This window comes from Calidris pugnax, unplaced genomic scaffold (genome assembly GCF_001431845.1).
Source record: "Calidris pugnax isolate Ruff unplaced genomic scaffold, ASM143184v1 scaffold166, whole genome shotgun sequence".
Classification (NCBI taxonomy): domain Eukaryota; kingdom Metazoa; phylum Chordata; class Aves; order Charadriiformes; family Scolopacidae; genus Calidris; species Calidris pugnax.
In genome coordinates, this window is record NW_015090941.1 from 1375010 (window position 1) to 1400683 (window position 25674).

Sequence of the window (25674 nt, forward strand, 5' to 3'; positions counted from 1 at the left end):
TTGACAGAATTATCTCCACCATAAAATGTGCAAAAGTTTCCCTTCCACTTTAAGAGTAACTGTGAGCAATAAACTTCCAACAACTCGAAACTCATTTCTTTCATCTCATGAACTCCTCCAAGCCCTCCCAGCTTCACACTCCCACAGGCACCAGGGAGGTCTCCTGACCTTACACTCACTCTGAACATCTCAATGGCCCTGCTCCTTCCGTGCTGCCCTCAGTCACTGCACAGGAAGGGCTTTCCCAGCTGCTCCAGCCCAGACACAGAGATGCTTTTCTTCAAGCAAACACCACTGAGTTTGTTCTATTGCCATTTCTACCTCCTGGGGTCCAGAGCCCCATGAGCCAGGTGAAGAAACTTGTACTTCTCAGTGGTGAAACACTATAGGTACATGGCAGCATGTTACACACTCTTGTTTTGCTTTCAGGAGTCATAAAGTTAAAAAATTATTCAAGCAGAGATCCTGACGCTACGTTTTATGATGCTTTAGGTATCCTGGGGTACAGGATTTCCTAGTTCGAATGTCTAAGGCCCCACTCAGGTATTCAGGCAGCTGCAGCTTCAGTACTGCTGAGAAAAGGGGAAAAAAAAAAAGAGTTGTTGCAAACACTCTTGCTGTTCCCTAGAAATCTGGCAGCAGTTACGTGTGGTCTTTCTATGAAATCAAGAGGCTGCCCTCCTGCTCCACCCAGCTGCAGAGTGTGACAGAAGAACGAGCTTTGGAAGCACTGAGGTGATGCAAAAAGGCCAACCAGAATCCTCTTTCCATGGTAATAGTTTACAAAGCACCTCTTGTGCCTGTAACTGGCATTGCTGGTGTCCCAGCACCTCCTCCCCTCTATCTGCCACCAAGAGTTCAGGTCACTCATTCATCCACACATCCATCAGCAACATGAGAGTTTATCGACCCCTGGAGCAGCAGGAACATCCTTGTACTCTAGCTCTTGGCTTCCTGCCATTTCATCACAGCATTATTTGTTTGCCAACACCACGTTGTTACCTACACTTCATCTCGCGTTGTTATTACACAATCCCCAGACAACAGCCCCAGCAGCCCAGGAGTCCCAAGCCCATCTTCACACTATAATCTCAATTCTTTACATATTTCCATACGGCTACAAACGCCACCCGACCGGGTGACCGTGGCTGAAATCCCATTTCAGAGCTTGACCTGCTACTGCCCTCGCAGCTTAAAAGCTAAGCAGGGGTTACACAAGAGCTGGTAAACCCGCCAAAAAGGCACGTCCCAACCACAGGGCTCTTGGGCAGAGCCAGGAATTCCCCTACAACCAACGTTCCCCGGGTTTTGTTTGGGATGAGCCATCCCACGGGATGTGCTGGGGGAATTTCTAAGTGGAGTGTGGCAACAACGTGCAGGCTCCACTTCAAATCCCCACTCCTCTGATTAAAGCAGTTTTGATTTAAAACGTAGGAGGCTTCCCCTGCCGGTGGCTCAGGGAAAGCAAAGCACGGTTATAAAGATGTTCTTCTGAAAGCACACTCTTCACTTCTCCTCGATGTTTGGGCAAGAACTTTGTGGTGTAGGCAGCAGAAGTTCAACGCACAGTGTGTTCCTCACAGCCCTGATAAGCTGTTTCACCGAGCTGGCGTCCCAAGATACAACAGTTTTGGCTTACGACAGTTGGCGAGGATTTGGAAAGCGATAGCTGAACGTTTGGGAGCAGGAGCTCGCCCAAAGCCAAGAGCCACCATCTTTGGTGGCCATCTGGGAAACGGCGTATTCCCAGCGTAAACCTCCTGGCACATCAGGGATGGTTTTACCCACAGAACCTAAAAAGCATGAATTCTGAACAGAATCAAACAAGAGGGAAAGACGGGGTTTGCAGGATGTGCTACGGGCCATAAAGCTCAACAGCAACGAGACAACGTTCCTGGTAGGCAAACACATCCTCCCTCCTTCCAGCATTTAACAGGTGCATTTTCAAAGGTATCTCTCCCTAATGCTGGTCACCAAAACACTCCAAACACGTAGCAACATTTCTGTCTGCAGGTGTTTCAGTTCAGGTATCCTCTGGTTGTTCATCCCCACCAGAAAGAGAGCCCGGAGCAAGCGTTACACACAAATTACCACATTTAATCTGCAGAAAATAGGTTTTTCCAAGACAAACTCTCTCTCAACTCACCGATGTCCAATTCTCTCTCTGCAGAAATTATAACGTGCTGATATTTAATGTCCACAATGAAGGACTCAAGAGCAGTTTGGGTCAGAAAACGGCCACAAAAGCAGGGAGAAGTGGGAGCATCTCACCTAACGTGGCGGCGGCGGCGAGCCCGGCTGCGTAGGGGTCCGTTCCCGGCGGAGCGGCGCTGATGATGTAGGGGTTGGGGACGAAGGCAGCAGGAGCTAAACCTGCTGAAAACATACCTGTCAGTAAAAACAAACTTAACTAGAACTGAAGCCCTACCAAAATACCTCTGACTAGGCGGCTGGTGAACACAGAAGTCAAGTTTGCTTTAGTAATTCCAAGCTTTTTACAGGGTGGTGTCTGCAGGGAGGGAGTAACCGCGGCATTTCCCAGTCTTCATAGAACAGAGGATTTAATTTACAGAGAAGAAACCCAATTCTAAGGATGCAACGCCCCATAAGGGAAGTTAAAGTGGTAAAACAGTCAATATACAATACCAGTAACTGCTCAAGTATCTCTGCAGCACCTCCTTACTGTAGAGGTGACTGTCAACACCAGCTCAATACTAACATTATCTAATTGCTTGATACTCTTCTCTATTTCTACAGTTAATCAACGCCCAGTGTATGCTACTTTCTGAGCTCCATCCCCACTACACAAGCCCAGGACGTCAATAAACCAGTTTGGAAGGAGCTGAGGAGGGCAGAGGCAGTATCACAGGGCACTGCCACTGCTGGGCAGCATTTCTCCTCCTCTGCAAGGAAAGGGTTTAATCATTAGAGAAATTACCGGGGGCGGGAGGGGGCGTGGAGGGGAGGTGAAGAGGATTAAGGTAAAAAGCCAAATAATTTTAATTTGGGTCTATCACTGAACTCCAGTGAGCACCCAAGGGCACTGCACGGAGCTGGGGGAGTCCCAGCACATGGCACTGGGCTCTTGGGCAGGAAGAGCTGCCACTTAAACGGCTTATTTTGCTAGAAACGTTTAACCCTCAGATGCTGAACTCCCATCACCCACAAGTGGCCCTTCTGCTGTTCTCCTGTTTTTCTACACACAGGATAAAGTGCTTTCCAGCTGAACTCCCATCACCCACGAGTGGCCCTTCTGCTGTTCTCTTGTTTTTCTACACACAGGATAAAGTGCTTTCTTCCCTGTTAATCTCTACTGGTTTAATGATATGAATCATGCATTGGCATAAATTACATCTTACCCTAAAGCCAGACCCCGGGCAGGGGATGCACAGAAGCACACTCAGATATTATGTTGAATTGTGCATTTTTCCCCGACTTCCCTGTGCTCACCCCAACCCATCCCTCGCTCAGAGCAAGTGCTTCAGGACACTCTCCTTATGGGCAGTGCCCTCAGCAAAGGACCAGTGTCCTTCCTGCCACACACCAACACTCCAGAGCTTTCAGTGTGTGCCACAGAGACCTCCCGAATTTTTCAAGCCCATCTTCACCCAACACACATCCGCTCACGTGTCCGTTACCAGGTGGAAAAACAGATTTAGGATTTTCTAAAACCTACCAATCCTTTTCCTCTGCTGTTTTCCTGACGTATTCTGAGGACTACCAGTAACATGTGAGGTATGAAATGCCAGACTTACCTATGTGGGGCTGGTGGGCGGCTGCCAAGGCGTATTGCTGCTGCTGCGCCGCCGTCAGCTGCTGAACAGCCAGGGCATTGGGTCTTTGGAACAGCTGGAGGGGCAAAAAAACACAAACACGGTCCTTTACTCACACACAAAAAGCATTCTCTTACTTCCCTTTAAAGCAATTCCTTCACACTACATTTATTTTTCACAACTACAGACGCTCCTCTTTAAAAGGGAACCGTTTCAAAAGGAATTGGAAGAAAAAGCAAACCCCTTTGAAATCAATTGCCTGTGATAATCCACCTGAAAAAAATAACTGTATTTCTGAAGTACAGCTAAAGCACAGCCAGGGTTTTCTCTGCTGTTCTCTGCACAATGCCTGAAAGCCATGTTTCCTCCTCAAACACACAAGCTCTCACTGGAGCCTGTGGATCACCAGTAGCTGCCACCAGCATCTCCAGATCCTGACCCCACCAAGCCCAGGGAAACCCGTGTGACTCTCCTGGGTGGCCTCAAGGGACACGGGGATGGCAGAGCGGGGGGTAGGAGGGACAATGCCCTTGGGATGGCTTCAGAGCCACCAGAGGGGACACCAGAGGGGACACCTGCCTCAGGAGCTCACAAGGCCCTGGACAACACACTCCCCTTACCTCCAGTCCTCCATCCCCAGCATCTCCTGGGTGTAAATTCTGTGCCCACAGAGAGAAACCAGACCCAGGAACTTCAGGTGACATCTCCCAAAGCACACAGGACCACAGAATGATGAGTATCTCCAGCTGGAAGGGACCCATAACACCAGTCCAACTCCCTGCTCCTCGCAGGAGCACAACTGTACCTGACTTTACAGAACTGTAGAGGATTTCAGTTTGCTTTTAAATAATCTTAAACCTTTAATTATGACATTAAATAGGAACAATCAATGCAGGGTTAAGAGACCGTGCAGAACGAGGAGACATGAAAGCTGTTGCACAAACTATCTGCTCAATCTCTTATGACCCACAGCTTCAGATTTCAACTTTTAGCAGTGCATTCCAAGTCCTTTGCTTCATTTATTTTTGTTGCTGATTAAGGTGATCCACCTTTATAAGGCTGATACAACATCATGATTCCTCTATGGGCTGTTCTGATTTTGGCCTTGCCAGCAGATGGACTTACACCTCAAATCAGACCAGCTTCTCCCTGACTCATTTTCTGCTCAAATCTCCCTTTACAGCAGGATTAGAGCCCAGAGGCTGAAAGCCCCTTTGCTGCCTCTGCAATTGCCAGGGCAATGGTTTGGGAAGGTGGGAAGCACACACGGCGACTTACACCTAAGATCAGACCAGCTTCTCCCTGACTCATTTGCTGCTCAAATCTCCCTTTACAGCAGGATGAGAGCCCAGAGGCTGAAAGCCCCTTTGCTGTCTCTGCAATTGCCAGGGCAGTGGTTTGGGAAGGTGGGAGGCACACACGGCCTGCAAACCAGCACTTGTGACACCAAGTCCCACTGCTGTCACAGTCAGGGAGCAACAGGCAACGTTACTGAGGACACACCTCTCAATAAGGGGAAAAAAAGAAAAAAAAAAAGATATTATTATATTATTCTATAAAGTATTTTTGCTCAGGGTTGGGGTTTCTTTTTAATTCATCCAGGTCCTTACTTAAAAACTTACTCCCCAGCTTCCTAAATCAAACACTCCCTGAACTGATCCAGGCCATCCCCAAATTCCAGTTAAAACACCCACCAGCTGACCAGCCACTCTGAAGCTCTCCACAACAAGGGCTCATCCCCACTTACTTCCACAAGTGATCATTTCTGAGCTGTGAACGACTTCACAAACCGCTGTGATAAAGGTTTTCTCCCTCCACTCACTTGGAAAAATAAAAAATAAAAAATACAGGGCCTAAATGCTCTACAATTTTCACACCTCTTGTCTCTGCCCTCCTTCCAGCCCAGCCCAGTGAGCCACTTCAGCTGGCACAAGCAGCAATCATTCTACCCAAATTTTTGGCAGAAACTCACAACTACCAAGAAGCACAGAATCATTTAGAAAATTAGGGTGGGTTTGGTTGGTTTTTGAAAGGCAAAAATCAGAGTTGCTTCTCCCGAGAGCAGGATGAGCAACAGAAAATCTGAAAAGAAAAAGGTAATTATCTACCTCTATTTTTCTTTTTAAAAGTTCAGAAAGAGAAAAAAAAATACATAAGGGACTAGTATCAGATATAAGATGTGGAAATTTTGTACTTCAGGGATCTAGAATTGATCTTTTGTGTGCCAAACTGTTTTCCCCAAAGATTCCTCACCCCTTAAGATGCCAGGACTCCTCCATATATCCAAGGAGTATCGTAATTAGGCTCATGGAGAAACCTATCACACCCACAGGTACTTTATTACCTCCCTGGGCCTAACATCAGGAGGGCCATAAACCACTCCCAGCAGCCTTCCTGCAGAACACACCTGTTTTTAATTCCTTTTTCATTTTTTTAAACACATCCTTCAACAATACTTCACACAACACAAAGCTGAGCTCTTCCAAGGGGTGTAATCATCGTTAATGGACCATCTGTCATTAGGAGCTGGATCAAATGCTCCACTGACTTCTTTTAGTTTAAAAAAGCAAGGAAATGATGGAAAATTGTGACCTGCAGAACATGGAATGAGGGATATCGGCCTTGTAGGAGTCTCCAGCAACATCTCCTTCACTGAGCAGCATCAGCAGATATGGAAATAAATAAATATATATCCCCTAAACTGCTTCCCTGCTGGGTATAGATGCGTCTGGAACAGCCAGCCCGGGTTTTGGGGTCGACTTTAGTATGGAGTCCAGCAATCCAATACTTTAGCTTTCTTCAGCTACAAACATTTCACCAAAACCTTTCATTTTCATGTTCTTTTGCACCCCTGGGATCTGTTTTGCTGGTCTGCTAACGTGTATTCTGCCAAGGTGGCAAGCGAAGGAAAAGGCTAGAGTCTTAGCTGCCTGTCTAAAGGGTAAAAAAGCACTTATTTTCTCTGAAAACACCTTTTCTCATGCTCAGTTGAGTTCCACCCCTCCCAAATACATCTCGATGATCCGTTTTTACATTACAAGTACTAGCCAAATCTCCACCTCCTCAAAGCAGTATTTATTTCTCCGTTGGATGCTCCTTTACCTAAAGGTACCAGTATCACAGAAGGGAGGAATACGGAGCAGAGTGGCCGGGCAGGCCTTTACCTGCTTGAGAAAATCCCCCTGAGTATCTGTGACCAAAGAGACCGACAGACTCAGCCCCAACTGGTGTCACTCCCATCCTCAGATATCCCCCAGCTGCTCTAAACCCACGTGCAAACCTTCTGCCCTCACCCCACAAGCACGAGGAAGGGCTGGATTCCTGCCACCTCCTCACCTTTTCTCATGCTCAGTTGAGTTCCACCCCTCCCAAATACATCTCGATGATCCGTTTTTACATTACAAGTACTAGCCAAATCTCCACCTCCTCAAAGCAGTATTTATTTCTCCGTTGGATGCTCCTTTACCTAAAGGTACCAGTATCACAGAAGGGAGGAATACGGAGCAGAGTGGCCGGGCAGGCCTTTACCTGCTTGAGAAAATCCCCCTGAGTATCTGTGACCAAAGAGACCGACAGACTCAGCCCCAACTGGTGTCACTCCCATCCTCAGATATCCCCCAGCTGCTCTAAACCCACGTGCAAACCTTCTGCCCTCACCCCACAAGCACGAGGAAGGGCTGGATTCCTGCCACCTCCTCACGGATCTTTATGGCTTCCCTTCCAGAGAAAGGTCAGAGAAGTGTCAGTGTCTGTGCCACGCACTCGGGCAGTGACTCCCAGCACCAGCCTCTCCCTCCGCCTGCCCCAAATCACAGCCTCTGCCAACCCAGCTCTGCCAACCCAGCTCTGCCCGACTCACCCACCAGAAACTCAGCCTGAGAAGCTCAAACCTCCTGCAGCTGCAGATGTCACACTCCCTGTCGCACAGAGAAGGAAGCAGAGCCAACAAAAACCACCCCAATTTCAGGTTTTGCTTCTCCAGAGAAGCCCCTCTGCCACACGAGCTGAGGAATCACCAACTCTACGTATTTAGGAAGAGCTCCTAAAGCCTCAATGCACTGTCTCCATCTGCTGACAGCACAGACCTATATTCCACAAAACAAAGCAAAAACTCAAATAATAGCTTTTTATCATCTTATTTGGAAGCCTACTGGGTAGGAAACTAAGGCTATCAGTACACATCGGTGTGTTTAATATGTATCAGTATTAAATTGTGGTCTCTAATATTAAATTGTGGTCTCTAAGTGGACAAACGAAAAGAGGAAAAGAAACCTCTTCTCAGAGGAGCATTAACTGGCATTTACAAAGTGAGGCTGAAGTTACAAGAACACACACACGGAGCATTTTAGCTGATTAGAAATCCCATTCCGAGTGCAAACCTCCCCACGACCGACAGCGTTCTGGGGGAGCTCAGCAGCATCACCCACATCTCAAAAACCAAGGTGATTTCCCCCTCTCCCACAATCACACAAATGAAGTGTCATTAAACAGGGGGTGGGGGATTCATCCAGGGGATCCCGAGGCCCCAGCCCATCCCGGCTGGATGCCAGCCATGGGAACAGAGTGAGGGCAGATTTCTGAGAGCCAGCTTCTTCTGCAATATAAACATCTGACAGCTCTAATCAGATTACACGTGGGTAAGACCTTCCCTTCTTAATATTGCTTTTAGCTGCTCTTGCTTGTAATCCCTTCAAAGTGTAGGACGCCTCCCAACAGGCCGAGAGAGACACTTATGGAGACCAGATCCTTTTATTCAGGACATATTTCCTTCTGACACTGAACGGAAAAAGCCATAACACCAAAAGAGATTGCCTTCCCACGGGCTGAACGGGCAGGCAGGGAAAACCAAGAAATGCTGGCTGCTGGACATCATGTATTATAAAAAACACCGGGTACAACTCTGAGCCAAAACATGTGGCATTTACACAAATGTGTGCTGAGAGGTCACGTTTGGCAGCAGAGTGAATCTCTGAATCCTTTAACCCAGCATTTGTGCTGCCACCAGCCTGGCACTGGCAGTTACTGGAGGTGTGAGCAGCAGCAAAGCTGGAAATCCAGTACCAGCCCCTATTGCCCAGCCCGGCTGGGCCTCCCCCTGCCCCCAAAATCCACATTTCCCAGAGGGAACCGCAGCTCCACAGGCAGCAGGAAGGTCTGAGCCTGATGATGGAGGTGACAGGTATCATGGAATCAGGGAATTGTCAGAGATGGAAGGGACCTTCTAGAGACCATCCCATCCAACTCCCCTACCAAAGCAGGGCTGCCCAGAGCACATCACTCAGGAGCATCCAGGTGGGGCTTGAAGATCTCCAGAGAAAGGGACCACAAACCCTGCCTGGGCAGACTCTGACAGGGCTCTGCCACCCTCACCCCAAACAAGTTCTGCCCCCCATTGGAGTGGAACTTCCCATGGTCCAGCTTGTGCCCGTTGCCCCTCGTCCTGTCACTGGGAACCACTGAGAAGAGTCCGGCTCCATCCTCCTTCAACCCACCCTTTAGATCCTTGGAAGCATGAAGAAGGTCTCCCCTCAGCCTTCTCTTCTCCAGGCTAAAGAGCCCCAGCTCTCTCAGCCTTTCCTCATCAGGGAGATGCTCCAATCCCTCCATCATCTCTGTTGCCCTACGCTGGACTCTCTCCAGCAGTTCCCAGTCTCTCTTGAACTGGGGAGCCCAGAACTGGACGCAGGATTCCAGTTGTGGCCTCCCCAGTGCAGAGCAGAGGGGGACAATGACCTCCCTTGTCCCGCTGGCCACACTCTGCCCTATGCAGCCCAGGATCCCATTAAAAAAATCACCCAGGTACCACCCATCCACTTTTTTATGGAAAAAAACCCCAAATAACTCAGGTCTGCCCCCAGGGCCCCAGCGCCGTCCCACAACCCCTTCTGAAAAAGAAAATCACCCAGTTATCACCCATCCACTTTTTTATGGAAAAACCCCCAAATAACTCAGGTCTGCCCCCAGGACCCCAGCGCCGTCCCACAACCCCTTCTGAAACCAGCACATCTCCAGCTCGGTCTTGCTTCTAGAGTTCTGATTCCCACCAGCTAGGATGCAAGACATGCCAAATTTTAAAGCCTATTTTTGAAAGGCTGGAAGGAAATTAAAAATAAAAGGTACTTAAAACTTTAAATTAATTTAAACAGAAAACACTGTCAAAATGCGAAAAAATAAAAGGTACTTAAAACTTGTAAATGAGCCTTAATTTAAACAGAAAACACTGTCAAAATGCCAATTACAGGCTTCGCATTCCCGCAGTTATTTCCCCATATCTAACAGTTCTTTAAAAAGCAGTTCACTCAGTTAGCTCTAATTTCTAATACACTGTTTTAAAAAAAATACTAAAAAAATACACATTTCATTGTCTGAAAGTAATTCCTGCATTCAAGGTCCTACACCGCAGCGAGACAAAGACCTGAAACCAGGTGGGTTGTTTTTTTTTCCTTTCTTTTTGTACTCTACAACAGCTATTTAGTTTAATCATTAAAAAATTTTCCACTCTTAACCTCCCAAACATGCTTTATCCCAACCCAAGCGATTCAGGTGCAGCACGGATATTTACATTGCTTTGAAGACTGTGATAACTCCCCGAGGGATGGACCTTTAGCACAACCCTGGGCCTGGCCTTTCCTCCACACCGAGCGCCAAGGGGCTACTTTCCTACAGAAGATATTTGAGGGAAGGCAGGGCTGGTTTTACACCCTCGGCGTCAGCTACAACAAAGGGTTTGATTCTTCTTGGAGGGATGTTCTAGTTGCAGAAGGCAGGCAATAAAAGTTTACGATGGCTGCCCACAGGAGCAGGGTTACCGCTCCGTGGCTGGATCCAGGCCCAGCGTTCAGGAGGAGCCAAGAGCAGAGCGAGGTCTCTGGGACCAGGGGCTGGGGCTGCTCATGGGAGAGAAAAGGTCAGTCCCCCCACGGGGCTGAGATAAAGTTCTGTCGTGTTGGACTTCGACCTCAGATTTAACCCGAGCTCAGGTAGGAGCCAGGTCACACTCATTATTCCAGTTGGGAACTGCAGAGACCCCAGAGCAGGGCCGAGGCCCAACAGCCAACTGACCTTTAAAAGTCACTCTACGAGCTCAAGGGTAGGGGTTTTTTTTGTTTACAGTTTTTACTGACAGACTGAGAGAGTTGGGGGGTTCAACCTAGAGAAGAGAAGGCTCCAGGGAGACCTTAGAGCCTTCAAGGGGCTCCAGGAAAGCTGGGAGGGACTCTGGATCAGGGAGGGGAGCCCTAGGACAAAGGGAAGGGTTTGACCCTGAAAGAGGGGAGATGGAGCTGAGATGTGGGGAAGAACTTGTTTGGTGTGAGGGTGGTGAGAGCCTGGCCCAGGTTGGGCAGAGAAGCTGTGGCTGCCCCATCCCTGGAGGGGTTCAAGGGCAGGTTGGAGGGGGCTTGGAGCAACCTGGGCTGGTGGGAGGTGTCCCTGCCCAGGGCAGGGGGTGGCACCGGGTGGGCTTTAAGGTCCCTTTCAGCCTAAACCATTCTGTGATTCTACTAATTTAAAGCTCTTCTCCAATGCCAACTTACTCCAGCTAAAAATGACTAAGACACGGGAAAGTGCTCTTGGCAAGTGCTGTTTATTACACGGAGCTCCCCAGGAGGACACTCTGTGGTTGTCACATCCCTCTCCTCGAGCCGAGGGGCCCACGCCAGCCCCACGAGGGTGCTGCTGGAGGCACTGGAGTGGGAAGGGGAGGACCAAGGGCCCCCACGTTACCTGCTGCTGGGAATTGTAATCGAAGAGCCCCACGGTGGCGGCGGCCGAGTCCACGGGTACTTGAGTGCCGGAGTAATCGAACTGGAGAGGCTCCATGCCAACGTGCTCCATGGGGTCCAGGGGGACGCTCTGCGACTCCATGTTGGAGAAATCCTCTACTGGCTTGGCACCGTTGGTACTCGCCAGCTGGGCTAAGCCCTCCGAGCCGTTCTGGTTTGGCCCCAGCAGATCCACCTCACTGGCAGAGTTCTGGCAGTTCCCAGGCGTGCGGCTACGCAGAGAGGGGAGACACAGGGCACTGAGCACCTCCATTTAACACCACATCACACAGACACTAGCACTCACCAGGACCGCTTGGCAATGTTGTGATAAAAAGGGAAAATAAATAAAAGGAAAGCCTAAAATCTTTGCCTAAATGAATTCTATGGAACAATTTATATATTTAAAACAAACAAACAAAAAAACATCTACAAAATGCCCCACTCCCCTGCCTCAAAGACCTGTTACAGCACAAGTACAAACTAATTCAGTTTCTTTTTCCTCTTCAATTGAGAGAGTCAGTCATAACAAGGCAGGATTTCAGAAGTGCCAAAGTCACTTCTTCGTAAAGCCATTTGGTAATTACTAGCCATGTGACACTCTGGCACTGTATCTCACTTGAAGCCTCTCTGAAGTAGCTGCCAGAGTTTACTCATTGCCTAAAATAAGCATCGGACTCGAGTGGGAAATGGTTCATCTCCACGCAGGGACCAGCAGCACACACCTCACAGCACATCTCTCTGGCTGTTAGTTCTCCTCCATGAAATCATGAGCAGGTTAAGCAAGAGAGAAATACTGCTGCACTGATTATATTGATTATATGGCCAGTTTCAGAGAGCCTTAATCTCTTGAGAGCTCCAAGGAGCAAGTCCAAAACCCCAGCTGTAATTAAGACCGGCCCATAGAATGAGTCAACACCTTCTATAGGTATTTCCATAGGAATCCCTCACAGGGTAACCAAACCAGGTGTGAAAATAAACCAAGCTGGCACTGTACAGAGGAGAGCTCTCAGGTGTTATCCTTCACCTCCTCTCTGCCTCCCTCTGCACAGCAGAACACCCTTATGACACTGTTTCAGCGAGTCCAAGGCTTTTTCACTACAGCATGGAAAATCTTTCCAAAAACGTTCAGTGTGACACTGATTAATTATTACCTGATGGTGCACATACCTGAAGTCTTTGACATCTGCGTCAATTCCGTTCTGCACGGGCAAACCATTTGTTTTATCCATCACATCCCCCTCCTCCTTCAGATCTCCTAATTTATCGCCATCAAATGTGCCCTTATTTTTCTTATCCCCCTTCTCATTCTCATCGCTCTCTGCATCCCTTGGCCCCTAGGCAAAAGAGACATTATTTTAATAAGCTTAGTTTTCAGATCAATTTTACTTCTATTCCGAGATAGTAACAAATCAAAGAAACGTGTCATAATAAAGTCAGTCACTTGCAAACATTAATTGTTACAAACAAAAATGTAAAAAAGCAAAATATTCAATCATAATCAAAGGAATAAAGGAATTAATTCTCACTCTTCCAAGAGAGGTTTTATTTATCTATTCAGTTTCTTCCATTTAGTAACTCAGGGTCTGCTTCTACAGCCCCTAAAAATTCCACCTCAAAATAATTTTAAAGAATACTTATCCAAATCCTCTTTCAAGATGGGACTTGAGCACTTCAAAATTAACTCAGGAACTTTTAAATACTTCTAAATACCCCACGTACAAGGGTTATAAACTGAATTAGCCCCTCTCTGAAAGTCACTGTCTTGGTGTCAAAAATGCAGTAACCAACTGGACAAGTGCATGTGTCTGAGTACAACAGCATCACCCCATTTTTGGGGGGCTTTACTGTGATTTGCACAGTGAATTCCAAGGTAGAGCTCATTTGAGAGCACTCATGTCGATCACTAGTTCGATCGTTGGTTCATATAATCCTAGAGCACACCGGGGGGGAGGGCAGAGAAAGGAAAAAAAAAGAAAGAGGGGAAAAAAAAGGATTTCTATTGAGCACTTTGTGAGTGGTATTATATCTGCAGCTTTCCTGCCCTCAATGTCTGCACTTTATTTCACTTGGGAGAAGAATAAAGGGTGATTATGCCAAGGGCAGAGTTTTGAACAACAAAAGGGAGAGGAAAAACAACATAATTTATGATAAAAAGCAGCAAGGGGCACATAAACATATTTATCAGGGACAGCTTTGGTGCTGTCACAAAGAGCGACATCCAAACCCCGTCTGACACTTCATTTGCAGGACGAGCCCTCCCTGGGTAACGGGGCCTTTGAACCCTGCACCAACAACATCAGCCTTCCTTGGGGGGGGCGACTTTCTTCTCTCCATATTTAGAAGAAAAGATAGTTTTAAAAGCAATCACCTCCTGATGGTGCTTAAATAAAATCGCGCTTCTTTAATATTTAAGAACAGATGTGGAAATGCCAATCATAAATATAAATTTGGAGCCCAGTTCTCACCCACACAACGTGACAGTCCCCAGTGACACCCTGTGTCCCAGGAGTGGCCCCCAGGTGACCAGCACCTCTCCAACCCCCAATCCCCACGGAAAATTGGCTCCTTCCACTGATTGGTACTTTCTCAAAAACCCCCTTTCTTAGGCCCGGGGTTCAACAAGGTCATCAGGCACCCACTAATGAGGGACAAAAATAAGAGGATGGATGAAGGAAAGCACAAATCAGGTCCCTGAAGACACGAGCCCAGCAGTGTGACAGTCACACACCTACTCTGCTCGATGGGGTATGACAATTCCTGATCGAGCACTTGGCTGATGAGGGAGAGCTGAAATCACAGAGTCACAGACTGGTTTGGGTTGGAAGGGACCTTAAAGATCATCTCATTCCACCCCCTGCCCTGGGCAGGGACACCTCCCACCAGCCCAGGTTGCTCCAAGCCCCCTCCAACCTGCCCTTGAACCCCTCCAGGGATGGGGCAGCCACAGCTTCTCGGGGCAACCTGGGCCAGGCTCTCACCACCCTCACACCAAACAAGTTCTTCCCCACAGCTCAGCTCCATCTCCCCTCTTTCAGGGTCAAACCCTTCCCCCTTGTCCTGTGGCTCCCCTCCCTCATCCAGAGTCCCTCCCCATCTCTCCTGGAGCCCCTTGAGGGACTGGAAGGGGCTCCAAGGTCTCCCCGGAGCCTTCTCTTCTCCAGGTTGAACCCCCCCAACTCTCTCAGCCCCTCCTCCCAGCAGAGGGGATCCAGCCCTCCCAGCATCTTGCAGCCCCTTATTCCCCAGTACAGGGATGGGGTGGGATTGTGCCTCTCCACATCCTTAGACCGGAGGCAGCGGGGCCTGGGCTCCCTCCCCACCCCAGCACCATGAGCAATGCCACTGCTCCATGGGAAGCCAGATGCCCCTGCCAGTGTCCCCAGCTGCACTGGGTTGTGGAGCCATGTTATGTTTCCACCCTCACTACGTGGAGCTTTTTGTTCTTCGCCAGCACCGAAGCAGCCACATACTCATCCAAAACCTACAGGAATATGTGCACCCTTTTGCAAGGACAAGCTTCAAAGGGGGGGGGATTTCTGTCAGTGTGCTCATCCAGGGGATGTCAGCGACCTTCACATCCTGCACCCCCATCTCCCTCCCACCCTGCACCCCCATCTCCCTCCCATCCTGCACCCCCTAAGCCAAGAACAGCAGTTAAACAGCAGCCAGCCCCTTTTAGTAAAGCTAAACTAAGAGCAAATAAAAGCAAGAAGAAAGATCCACCTTTAGGAATGGATTTAACAAACAAACCAACCAACCAAGCAGCAAAACAACATAATGAGAACTCAAGTGTGAGAATCACAGACTTACAAATCCTCCTTTCCTCAGGCAGGAGTCCCCGGGGGAGGAGCTCAGCACATACTCCACCATGCTAACGCCCAGGCCGCCGCTCTCCGACCGCGGCGAAAGCACAGAGTTGACTTCACTATTCACATGAAAGCCCTGCCCAGGTCTTCTCTGAACCATAATCGGTTGGGAAACAGAGTGATCTGGAACAAAAACACGGGTGATTCTTATAAGTCGATCCAACTATTCAAAGGAGGCAAGTTGTTAAATACACACTCTCTAGGGTCTTAATTGTACTAAGAAGCATCAGCTTTTAGACTCTGATGAAGTCTGTCAGAAAAAGCAGGATGGCTTTCTCAGGTTTAAATGCTAGAACCTATAAGCCTACAAGCAATAGCTACATTTAAGTCATAAAATTTCAGAAATTTAAGTATCTAAGTAAAGGTTGCAATTAAAAAAAACAAAGTACTACATTTTAGTTTTATTAAAACTCTTGCGTTAGTACAGCAAAAATACTAATCAGCCTTGGATTGTCAATTAAAACATCATCCTACTATTACACCAGCCTACTTTTGTTTTCTTGGTCATATGAACTGCTGTATTCATAGAATCACAGACTGGTTTGGGCTGGAAGGCCATAGAATCACAGACTGGTTTGGGCTGAAAGGGACCTTAAAGGTCATCTCATTCCAACCCCCTGCCCTGGGCAGGGACACCTCCCACCAGCCCAGGTTGCTCCAACCTGGCCTTGAACCCCTCCAGGGATGGGGCAGCCACAGCTTCTCTGGGGGAGATCAGATGATCATGATAATCACTGCCATGCATGATCAGAGCTTTGCTTCATTATTTCCTCAAGAAAAGGTTTATGAGAACTTCATTATTTCTTTCTCATCCTCTGGCCTCCTGCATCAGCCCCATCCCTTGACAGCCCTGCAGCAGGAGGGTCTGAGACCCAACCAGAACAGACCAAGGGTTGATGTCTCTGGGTCCTTACAAGTTCTGCAAAACCTTCTGGCTGGGCAGGAGACAGTGCCCCTGCACAGGCCCTACTTCCCTGGGGCAGGGAGGGAAGGGGAGACCTTCTCTGGTCCTGGCTGCTCAGGCTGGAGAGTCAAAAATAATAGGCAGCAGATCCAGTAGTTCCCAGGGGACAGGGGAAGGGACATGCCATGATATTGATACCGTAGCTCCCTCACAAAGCAGATGGGAGCTGCTGAGAGAACTAACTCTGGGCTACACCTCCCTGCCCTCTCCCTCAGGCTGGCACAAGCCCCTCCGTGGCCACAAAGTGAAGCTTTTCCAGGAGAAAGTTAAAACTAGCTTTTAGCTTTTCTTTGTTAAGGCAGATCAATTGCCCACAGCTGGTTTCACACTGTAGCTGAACCACGTGCACCACCAGGAGGGGAGGAAGCAATGGCCTCCATCAGACAAGGCTGCTTCTGGTCGGACTGGCTTTAAAGGCTTTAAAAACCACAGTTCAAGGAGAGCAGTGAGGAGGCAAAGCTGCACGGGGGGGCTGGAGTGTGAGTTACAGGCACAGAAAGGCAAATGGATGGAGCAAAGGGCATCTTAGAGAAAACCAGGATTCATTAGTTCCACTGTCCATGGAACAAAGCAGTCTTATGGCCAAGGACACGTCCCCACCCCTGCTCCTTGCTCTGGGGCACCTTCAACAACTGCTCAGCCCGTGGCTCTTAAATTCAGCTGAGCAGAAGGGGAACCTCTGCCTGCCCTGACTCACAGACCCCACTCCAGGCTGGGGCTGAGCAATCCAGGCCGTGAAGGTGCAGAGGATTCACTGAGAATAAACAGAGGAAGAGATGAGACCAAGGGCTTTGACTCATGGAGATCTGCCATCAGCCAGTGTGGGAGGTGACCTCCCCCAGGTCTCCCCTGCCTGTCTGCTGGATGTCACCAGCCCAACCACAGGGGCAGAGAAGGAGGTCTCCTTCTCAGCTGGTGCTGTTCAGAGTCCAGCTCAGTCCTTAAATCCATCCTCAAATTCAATTTGTTTTCAAAAAAAACCCAAACTGCTGCTGAGGGCTGGATGCTGAGCCCAAGACCCACGTCAGGCAGCAGCTCCCCAGAACCTCCCCAGCCCCCAGCCAGGCTGCAAGCTTCAACCCATCACACTGGGAGAAGTTTTATCCCCTATTCACAGCTGTTTTGAAATTTAAGTAGTAAAAAAAACACCCTTATCACTATCCCAGTACCTTCACTGTCATAATGGGTACTTTCAGCAGGGAAAAAACACCTCGCAAGAGTGAGGTTCCTCTAAATCCCACCCCCCTGGGAGCTCCGGGCAGTTGTTTGGGAACTGCCCCAGCCACTCAGCAGCATTTAAGGAATATATTCATTATAGATAGAAAGCACAGAAAATAAAAAGTAACAGGTTAGCATTTCAAATTCAACACATGCATGTGATTTTCTGCCGTTTCACTAAATACAACCTGAACACTCTCCCCTTGAATTCAAAATAAGGGACAGTCTCTGATCCAAGAACACAATTCCCAGCAGATAAACAACATGACTAATCCAAAATATCACTTTTTTTTTTCTTTTTTAAGATGAATGTAGTTGCGCTTTGGTTGGTTCGTTTAGTATTTAAAAAAAAGTGGGGTTGTTTGGGATTTTTTTACTGATCTTGTTCTCTAATATCTTTGTTCAAACTTAAAAGTAACCCATCCCGAGGCAGAAAATACATCAGGAAGGTTAAATTGAAATTTTAATGGCAATCTAAAAATTTTTAAGCACATATTTGAGGCAGAAAATACATCAGGAAGTTTAAATTGAAATTTCAATGGCAATCTAAAAATTTTTAAGCACATAAAGAGAAGGGCACACACATTCACATGAGACAATCTTTTTATCACTGTGGGTATCTTTTAGCTCTATCACAAAGCAACGTGGGGTTTTCTATTAGTTTTCTATTATCCAAAACAGATGTTTTTGCAAAAAAATCCTTTAAAAGCTGTGTCATCCAGGCTGGGCAGCAATTCTGAGCAGTGAGTTGCACATTTCTGTATTCAACCCCAACTAAATTAAGTAAATAATTGAGCTACCTGATGTTCCCCAAGCACTGTCTCTCCACTGATCTCCCAGAAATATCCCTTTTGGTCCATCTTTGCTGGAATCATCAGATTCCCAAAACTTTTTACCCGGCAACAGCTGCTGCAATTAAAAAAAAAAAACACAAAACAAAACAAAACAAAGCATGATTAAAATAAGTATAAAATGCAAACATAAACCATAAGCGTCTCCCTTCTAAACATGAATCAATCATTAAACACAAACCGATACATGCTTCATCATCAAAATATTTACAGACTCCAGGGGTGAAAGCCCCACAGGGACTGAGATAAGGACCCACTCTCAGCAATCCTCTCCCATCCTCAAGCACTCGGGGAGCCCCACACACACAAACACACACACACTCTGCCACTCTCCAGCCTCTCCGCGCCAGAGCTACTCCTCAAAAAATATTAATGGGAATAAAACCTGTTCGGATCAGGATATTACCATGATTTCTACCTCAGCTGGGGGGGATGAAATGCTCCCAACACTAATTTTTGCCCTCAAACAGCGAGGTTCTGGCACTGGCAGGGACAGAACAGCCCAAGAGGTGCCAAGAGCTCTCACTTCTCACTTACTGAAGGGCTGCTGAGGCCTCCCCACGGCACCGGGGTTATTGGTGACCGCTGATGGGAGTGAGCAGTTCTGGGCCAGCACACCTACCCGGCACGGATCGGTCTGCCCGAGGGAGGGAAAGAGGTTGTGGACTCCCTGAGATGCAGACACAGAGTCAGCCCTGGCTCCAAGGAACCCAAGGAAGCTGGGTGTGAAGTTCAGAGGACGGCAGCCAGAGCGACGTGCCCCATTTAGCAGATGTGTTTCGAAAATACCTGCTTCGCCAAGGAAACACCTGCCACGAGGCACTGACACATGGCAAGGGGAATTGCCAGCCCTTAGATGTCAAACGTACAATCTTTAAATGAAATCTTCTGGTGAGTGAGATGTGTGCAGCTCAGACAGGAAACAACAGCGCATTCAGAGCAAATTAAGAAAACAAACGAGCTTTGCCTGCTGAAGCTGGAATAAAACTAAAGGAACTGGAAGATTAACAAGTGCTTGCATCTGTTTGAAATTACCACAAAACAAACAAGAATCATCAGATTAGTCGATGTCTCCTATATATTAGGAGTGTTGATAACTCTATAGTCCCCAGCAGATGTGCAGATGGAAGGCTGCAGCAGGAGAGAGGAGCAGGCTGGGGGTGAAGACGGAGCGAGGGGCAGTGACTGCAGGGCCCCAGCTCACAGCACGCTCCGGTTTGACACAGAAACCCAGCAAAGTCCTGCTCACCCTTTGCTTTTTATCTTAAGGAAGATCTGCTTACTCAGAGACGTATGGCGAAGGATGTCTGTACGCAGGAGATTAAGCCTGAGGTTCAGATTGGGGTAACTGGACAGATTACACAGAAAACAGGTATTATAAAAAAGCAACATTAATTTTTCCTCACACCTGATAAGCAGAATTCCTTTCAAATCCTAAAAAAAAAAAACCAAAAACAAACCAACACAACCAAACCCAAAACAAAAAAACCCACCACAGATAAGAGAGCAATTAAATTCAGCTATTTCACCAACACTGGAAGCTGTTGGTGACTACAAGTAACCCTGCTTCTGCGCTCAGAGCAGGAGAGAGTAAAAATCATAGAATGGTCTAGGTTGGAAGAGACCCTTGGGATCATCGAGTCCAACCATCTCCCCTCCTCTACAAAGTCCTCCCCTACCCCATGTCCCTCAGCACTGCATCTAAACGGCCCTTAAACACAGCCAGGGATGGGGACTCCCCCCCCTCCCTGGGCAGCCTGTTCCAATGCCCTGTCACTCTTTTGGTGAAAAATTCTTTCCTAATGCTCAATCTAAACCTCCCCTGTTGGAGCTTGAAGCCATTCCCTCTCGTGTTTAAGGGAAAAATAAATAAATAAGTGCAATCCCTTTGGAAAACTCCTCATATCAGCAGTGGCTGGAGGACAGGCTGGGCGCTGAGCACCGCCTGGGGCAGAACCAGCAGCGGCAGCCACAGCTCAGACTGGGCAGAGCTGGGGGGGTCTCTGGCAGAAACACCCCCCAGCTCCTGGGCTCAGCCCCCAGGAAGAGCTGGGCATTTCCCAGCTGAACTGAAGCTGCGATGCCTCCACCTGCACATGGGCTGTACCACACACCGAGAGGTGATTGTCCCCCTGTACTGGGCACTGGTGAGGCCTCACCTCGAGTGCTGTGTCCAGTTTTGGGCCCCCTACCATAAAAAAGACATTGAGGTGCTGGGGCGGGTCCAGAGAAGGGCAACAAAGCTGGTGAGGGGGCTGGAGCATAAGGCTTATGAGGAGAGGCTGAGGGAGCTGGGGGTGTTCAGCCTGGAGAAGAGGAGGCTGAGGGGAGACCTTCTTGCTCTCTCCAACTCCCTGAAAGGAGGGTGTAGAGAGGGGGGGGTCGGTCTCTTCTCTCAAGTCACAGGCGACAGGACAAGAGGAAATGGCCTCAAGTTGCACCAGGGGAGGTTCAGGCTGGATATTAGGAAAAAATTTTTCACGGAAAGGGTTCTCAGCCATTGGAATGGGCTGCCCAGGGAGGGGGGTGAGGCCCCATCCCTGGAGGTGTTCAAAAGCCGGGTTGATGTAGTGCTGGGAGGTCTGGTTTAGTGATGATGCTCCTTGTTTGTTGTGTGGGTGTCTATTTTTGTCAGTCAGGTTGACGGTTGGACAAGATGATCTTTAAGGTCCCTTCCAACCTAGAAGATTCTGGGATTCTGTGATCCTCACCGACGGAGTGAATCAGTGTCTCCAACACACACAGCCAGGTGTTGGGTGAGGGGCAGCAGTAACACCCACCCTGTCCCAGCAGGTTGCCACTACTGAACCAGCCAAGATCCTCCTCCAAGGCTGAAGCTAAATAAAACTTATTTACACATAAATGTTGCTGAATTCAATTACAATTCTTCTTCTAATAGACTAAGACACTATACTTATTTCCCCACCGTGACCTCCTCCAACTCACATCAGCCCTCCACCCGCTAGTTCAAAACCAAAAATCTTCAGATTACTTTTCAAACTTAAGGATGAAATGAGCTCATTTGCCTTCTCCACCCAAGCCCAAGGCAGAGTACCCCGAAGTCCTTTAAAGAAGGCACTTCAGTCCTGCCTGGACATACAGACTCGAGTCGCTGAGCTGTCCCTGGGGCAGATGAAATTGTGGCAAAGTGTCAAGGACAGGCAGGGCTTGTGCCCACCCGAGACAGAGTACGCAATCACACGATGGTTTGGGTTGGAAGGGACCTTAAAGCCCCCCCAGTGCCACCCCCTGCCCTGGGCAGGGACACCTCCCACCACACCAGGTTGCTCCAAGCAACATGGGGCAGAGCTTGGGAGCCAGGGGACAGTCCCAGGAGGGGACACTGGCCGTGGAGGACCCACAGAGATACATTCACCTGGGAGTTGTGCCACTGTCTGATTCAATTACAACAGAAAAAAACCCTACAATTTAAAACTGTTGGCGAAATGAGTGGATATGTGAAAACTACAAGAAAACACGTGATTTTGATTCTCAAATCTCATCCAGGCAAGTCCCTACAGAAGTAACTACTGAGCACACACAGGGTCATGGAATGGTTTGGGTTGGAAGGGACCTTAAAGCCCATCCCTGCCCTGGGCAGGGACACCTCCCACCACTGTGGAGCAACCAGGTTGCTCCAAGCCCCCTCCAACCTGGCCTTGAACCCCTCCAGGGATGGGGCAGGCACCTTCCAGCAGGGCACCATCTGCTCCACAGTCACATCCCAAATGAAGGAGGAGAAGGGGCAGGGACTTGCAGGAAGGAAACGGGAAAGAAGCGAGTAGAACAGAGTATTTTCTTTTCAAGGAAAGAGTAATCTCTAGTTTACAAGAAAATTAAACTCCCATCACACGCTCTTGACTTTCCAAAATGTTAAGAAGTTTTCCTGATATACACAAAAAAGTGATAGGGAATTCTAAACTTATGGGATTTATTTCTACTTCAAGGTAAAAGGCAAAATGGAACTTAAGCAAAAAAAAAAAAAAAATAAAGTATAATGCAAATTTAAAGAGGAAATCTGAAACTGTAAATCAGCACAAGAAAGGGCAACGGGGAGCCCTGCAACCGCCTGGTCAGTGCAGTCACAGCAATAGGCAATATTAATATAAATAAAAATATAACTATAAAATAATTATTATTATTATTAATAGGCAAAAAATTTAAAGCAATGCTAAAATCTAAGCAAACTTGTGAAAGTTCAGTAGCTGCTTCTCTGAGGAAGGCTGCTGCAGGTAACGAAGTTCAACCTCCCTTCTTGCTATTAATACTTGGTATTAATACTTGTTTTCTCCCAAAATATAAGCAGTGGCAGCAAAACGAGATGTGTCATTTCTAGTATTTTAAAATTTCCAACACATTTGCAAACCAGCAGCTCCGGCAGGACCCACGGGAGCAAGGCCATGCTTCAACAACACTGTGTCCTCAGCAGCAGCCCCAGGCAGAGGCGTCTCCCCGAGGTGTCCCAGGTGCCAGAGCACGTGTCCCCCCCAAGGCCCCTCTTGTGAAAGAGCCACCTTTGGCAGGGCCATGGAGCAAACTGGCCCCAGGCCTTGCCAGGAGCAGCCTGGAATGGGGCTACTGGGAGGCTGGGGGAGGCAAGGGGGCAAGTTCACAAATCACCCTCTGGCTGCTGTAAGAACACAGACTGGTTTGGGTTGGAAGGGACCTTAAAGGTCATCTCATTCCACCCCCTGCCCTGGGCAGGGACACCTCCCACCACACCAGGTCCCTCCAAGCCCCCTCCAACCTGGCCTTGAACCCCTCCAGGGATGGGGCAGCCACAGCTTCTCTGGGCAGCCTGGGTCAGGCTCTCACCACCATCTCCCCTCTTTCAGGGTCAAACCCTTCCCCCTCCTCCTAGGGCTCTACTCCTTGATAAAGAACTAAAATACCTTAAACCATATTGCCAGCACAAGTGTGCCGTGTCCCACAGGACACTTTCAATTCCCAATTATAACAAAATTCTGCACCCAGGATGTGGAAAGGGACATCCCAGGCACCAGGTTCAGACCCCCCTGATGCAGGGCTGCAGGAGCCAGGCTACCCTCCTAATGAGAGGAAAATGAACACTTCATATGAGTATGTGTTTATAAGCTTCAGCAACAAGCTGTGTTATGAAGTGCAATATACAGCCCAAGCTTTTATTTGTAATCTGGTTGCTCATTTAAATAAATATTTCAATTTTCCTGACCATACAGACTGGGTCACTACCACAAAAGGCAGCGACCATCTCCTCTGGCTGCAGGGTGACTTGAGATTAATTTAGCCCTTTATTAAATATTTTGCCCACCTTCCACCCCTTTCTTAAGGGCCAGGAACTGCACATGGACACCTTTTGGTTTTGCAGTGAATCAGAGACAAGGATCAGAAAAAATTCAAATGCTCATTATCTCGGGCACACACTCACCCCTTAGTGCCCTCACACCACAGCTCTGTCCCTCTGCTTTAATCCTTCCCCCCCCAAAAGAACAAGGTTTCAGACTGGAAGCTCTGTACCATGAGCAGAAAGAAACAGAATATAAATGTTTATTTTACACACGGATTCCGGGTGTATTTATAGATATTGGGGAGGTGGGACAAAGCAAAAAGCACTTTTAACACACAGGAATGGGGGTCCTTGTTCGGTCAAACACCGCTCCAGCCAAAGCCCAGGTTCAACAAGCAGGACTCAGCTGTAATGAATTATCCAACTGGTCCCCAAGATGATGAATTTTTCCTCAGGGAAAGCTGCCAGTTGCAACATAACAAAAAAAAAAAAATAACCCAAACAGAATTATTTTAAGTGAATATCATCCAGTTCTTCAGGTTGGAAATTAAAAAAGAACACGCAGCAGTTCAGAAGTAGACTAGTTTATTTGTTCCCCAGTTTTTATTAAAATTGACTCTATCTAGTATGAAAATAATCCTCCTAAACCCTCTTACAGAGGACTTACAGAGTTAGGCCAATATTCAATTTAGCAGAGCGGGGAGGAGGGGACGACTTATACATCAACAAAAGCAATTCTCCAGTCAACAAGCGCCTATAGATCCCGCTGCGATGGGATTACGAATTAGACAAATTAAGTAAACTGATCCCCTTCAGATAAGGCAAATATTAAGATAAAAGGAGCCATCTGTGCAGCTGGAGAACTGGGTTTATCTGCAGCAACAGGTAGGAGAAGAGCGTGTATTTACAAGCCAGGTTTGGGCAGCAGTGCAGGTTTCCAGACCCGGAGATGTTATCTACCCCCCAAAAATGCTGCCATCCAAAAACCAAACAAGCTGGGGAGGCTGAGCACACGGGAGCAATCCCAGCTGGAATGTCACCAGCAGCAGGAGCATGGAAGGGCCAGAAAAACAGAACAGAATGGTCTTGGTTAGAAGGGACCTTTCAGATCATTGAGTCCAACCATCAACACAACCACTGCCCAGACCCACGTCTGCCCGGCTTTTAGATACCTCTGGGGATGGTGACTCCACCACCTCCCTGGGCAGCCTCTTCAGTGTTGACACCCTTTCAGCATAAAAAATTTTCCCAATGTCATCCTAAACCTCCCCTGGTGCAACATGAGGTCATTTCCTCATCCCATCTTCTCCCAAACTGGCTTTTGCTGGCCCGGCCCAAAGAACAGTCCATTTTCTGCCAGCTCAGGAGCTGAACCAGGTTGGAGAAGGGTCTGAGAGCACACAAAAACAGTCCAACAAACAACTCTCAGGTTGAGCAGAGACTGGTGGAGAGCAGCCCTGAGGGGAAGGCCTTGGGGGTGTTGGGCGGTGAGAAGCTCCACACGCCCCAGCAATGTGCCTGGCAGCCCAGAAACCCCCCCCACCCCGGGCTGCATCCCCAGCCCCGTGGGCAGCAGGGCCAGGGGGGGATTCTGCCCCTCTGCTCCGCTCTGGGGAGACACCCCCAGTGCTGCCTCCAGCTCTGGGGCCACCACCAGCAGAAGGACATGGAGCTGGTGGAGCGGGGCCAGAGGAGGCCCCGGAGATGCTGGGAGGGCTGGAGCCCCTCTGCTGGGAGGGGGGGCTGAGAGAGTTGGGGGGTTCAGCCTGGAGAAGAGAAGGCTCCGGGGAGACCTTGGAGCCCCTTCCAGTCCCTCCAGGGGCTCCAGGAGAGATGGGGAGGGACTCTGGATCAGGGAGGGGAGCCCTAGGAGGAGGGGGAAGGGTTTGACCCTGCAAGAGGGGAGATGGAGCTGAGCTGTGGGGAAGAACTTGTTTGGTGGGAGGGTGGTGAGAGCCTGGCCCAGGTTG

General features: G+C 48.5%; 1 protein-coding gene across 3 annotated transcripts in view; it reads right to left on the reverse strand.

The window, feature by feature from the left end:
• Nucleotides 1–25674, reverse strand: part of PUM1 (pumilio RNA binding family member 1) — a 106457-nt gene that overhangs the window by 44111 nt on the left and 36672 nt on the right. For 2 of the 3 annotated variants that reach the window (XM_014951849.1, XM_014951847.1), the window contains 6 exons: nucleotides 18388–18496; nucleotides 15350–15528; nucleotides 12707–12873; nucleotides 11499–11769; nucleotides 3756–3849; nucleotides 2272–2376 (listed from right to left, as the gene is read on the reverse strand). In XM_014951849.1, the coding sequence (XP_014807335.1) occupies nucleotides 2272–2376; nucleotides 3756–3849; nucleotides 11499–11769; nucleotides 12707–12873; nucleotides 15350–15528; nucleotides 18388–18496 (925 nt within the window). Of the gene's footprint in view, nucleotides 1–2271; nucleotides 2389–3755; nucleotides 3850–11498; nucleotides 11770–12706; nucleotides 12874–15349; nucleotides 15529–18387; nucleotides 18497–25674 lie in introns of all 3 variants that reach the window. The other variant, XM_014951848.1, reaches the window with a different exon arrangement.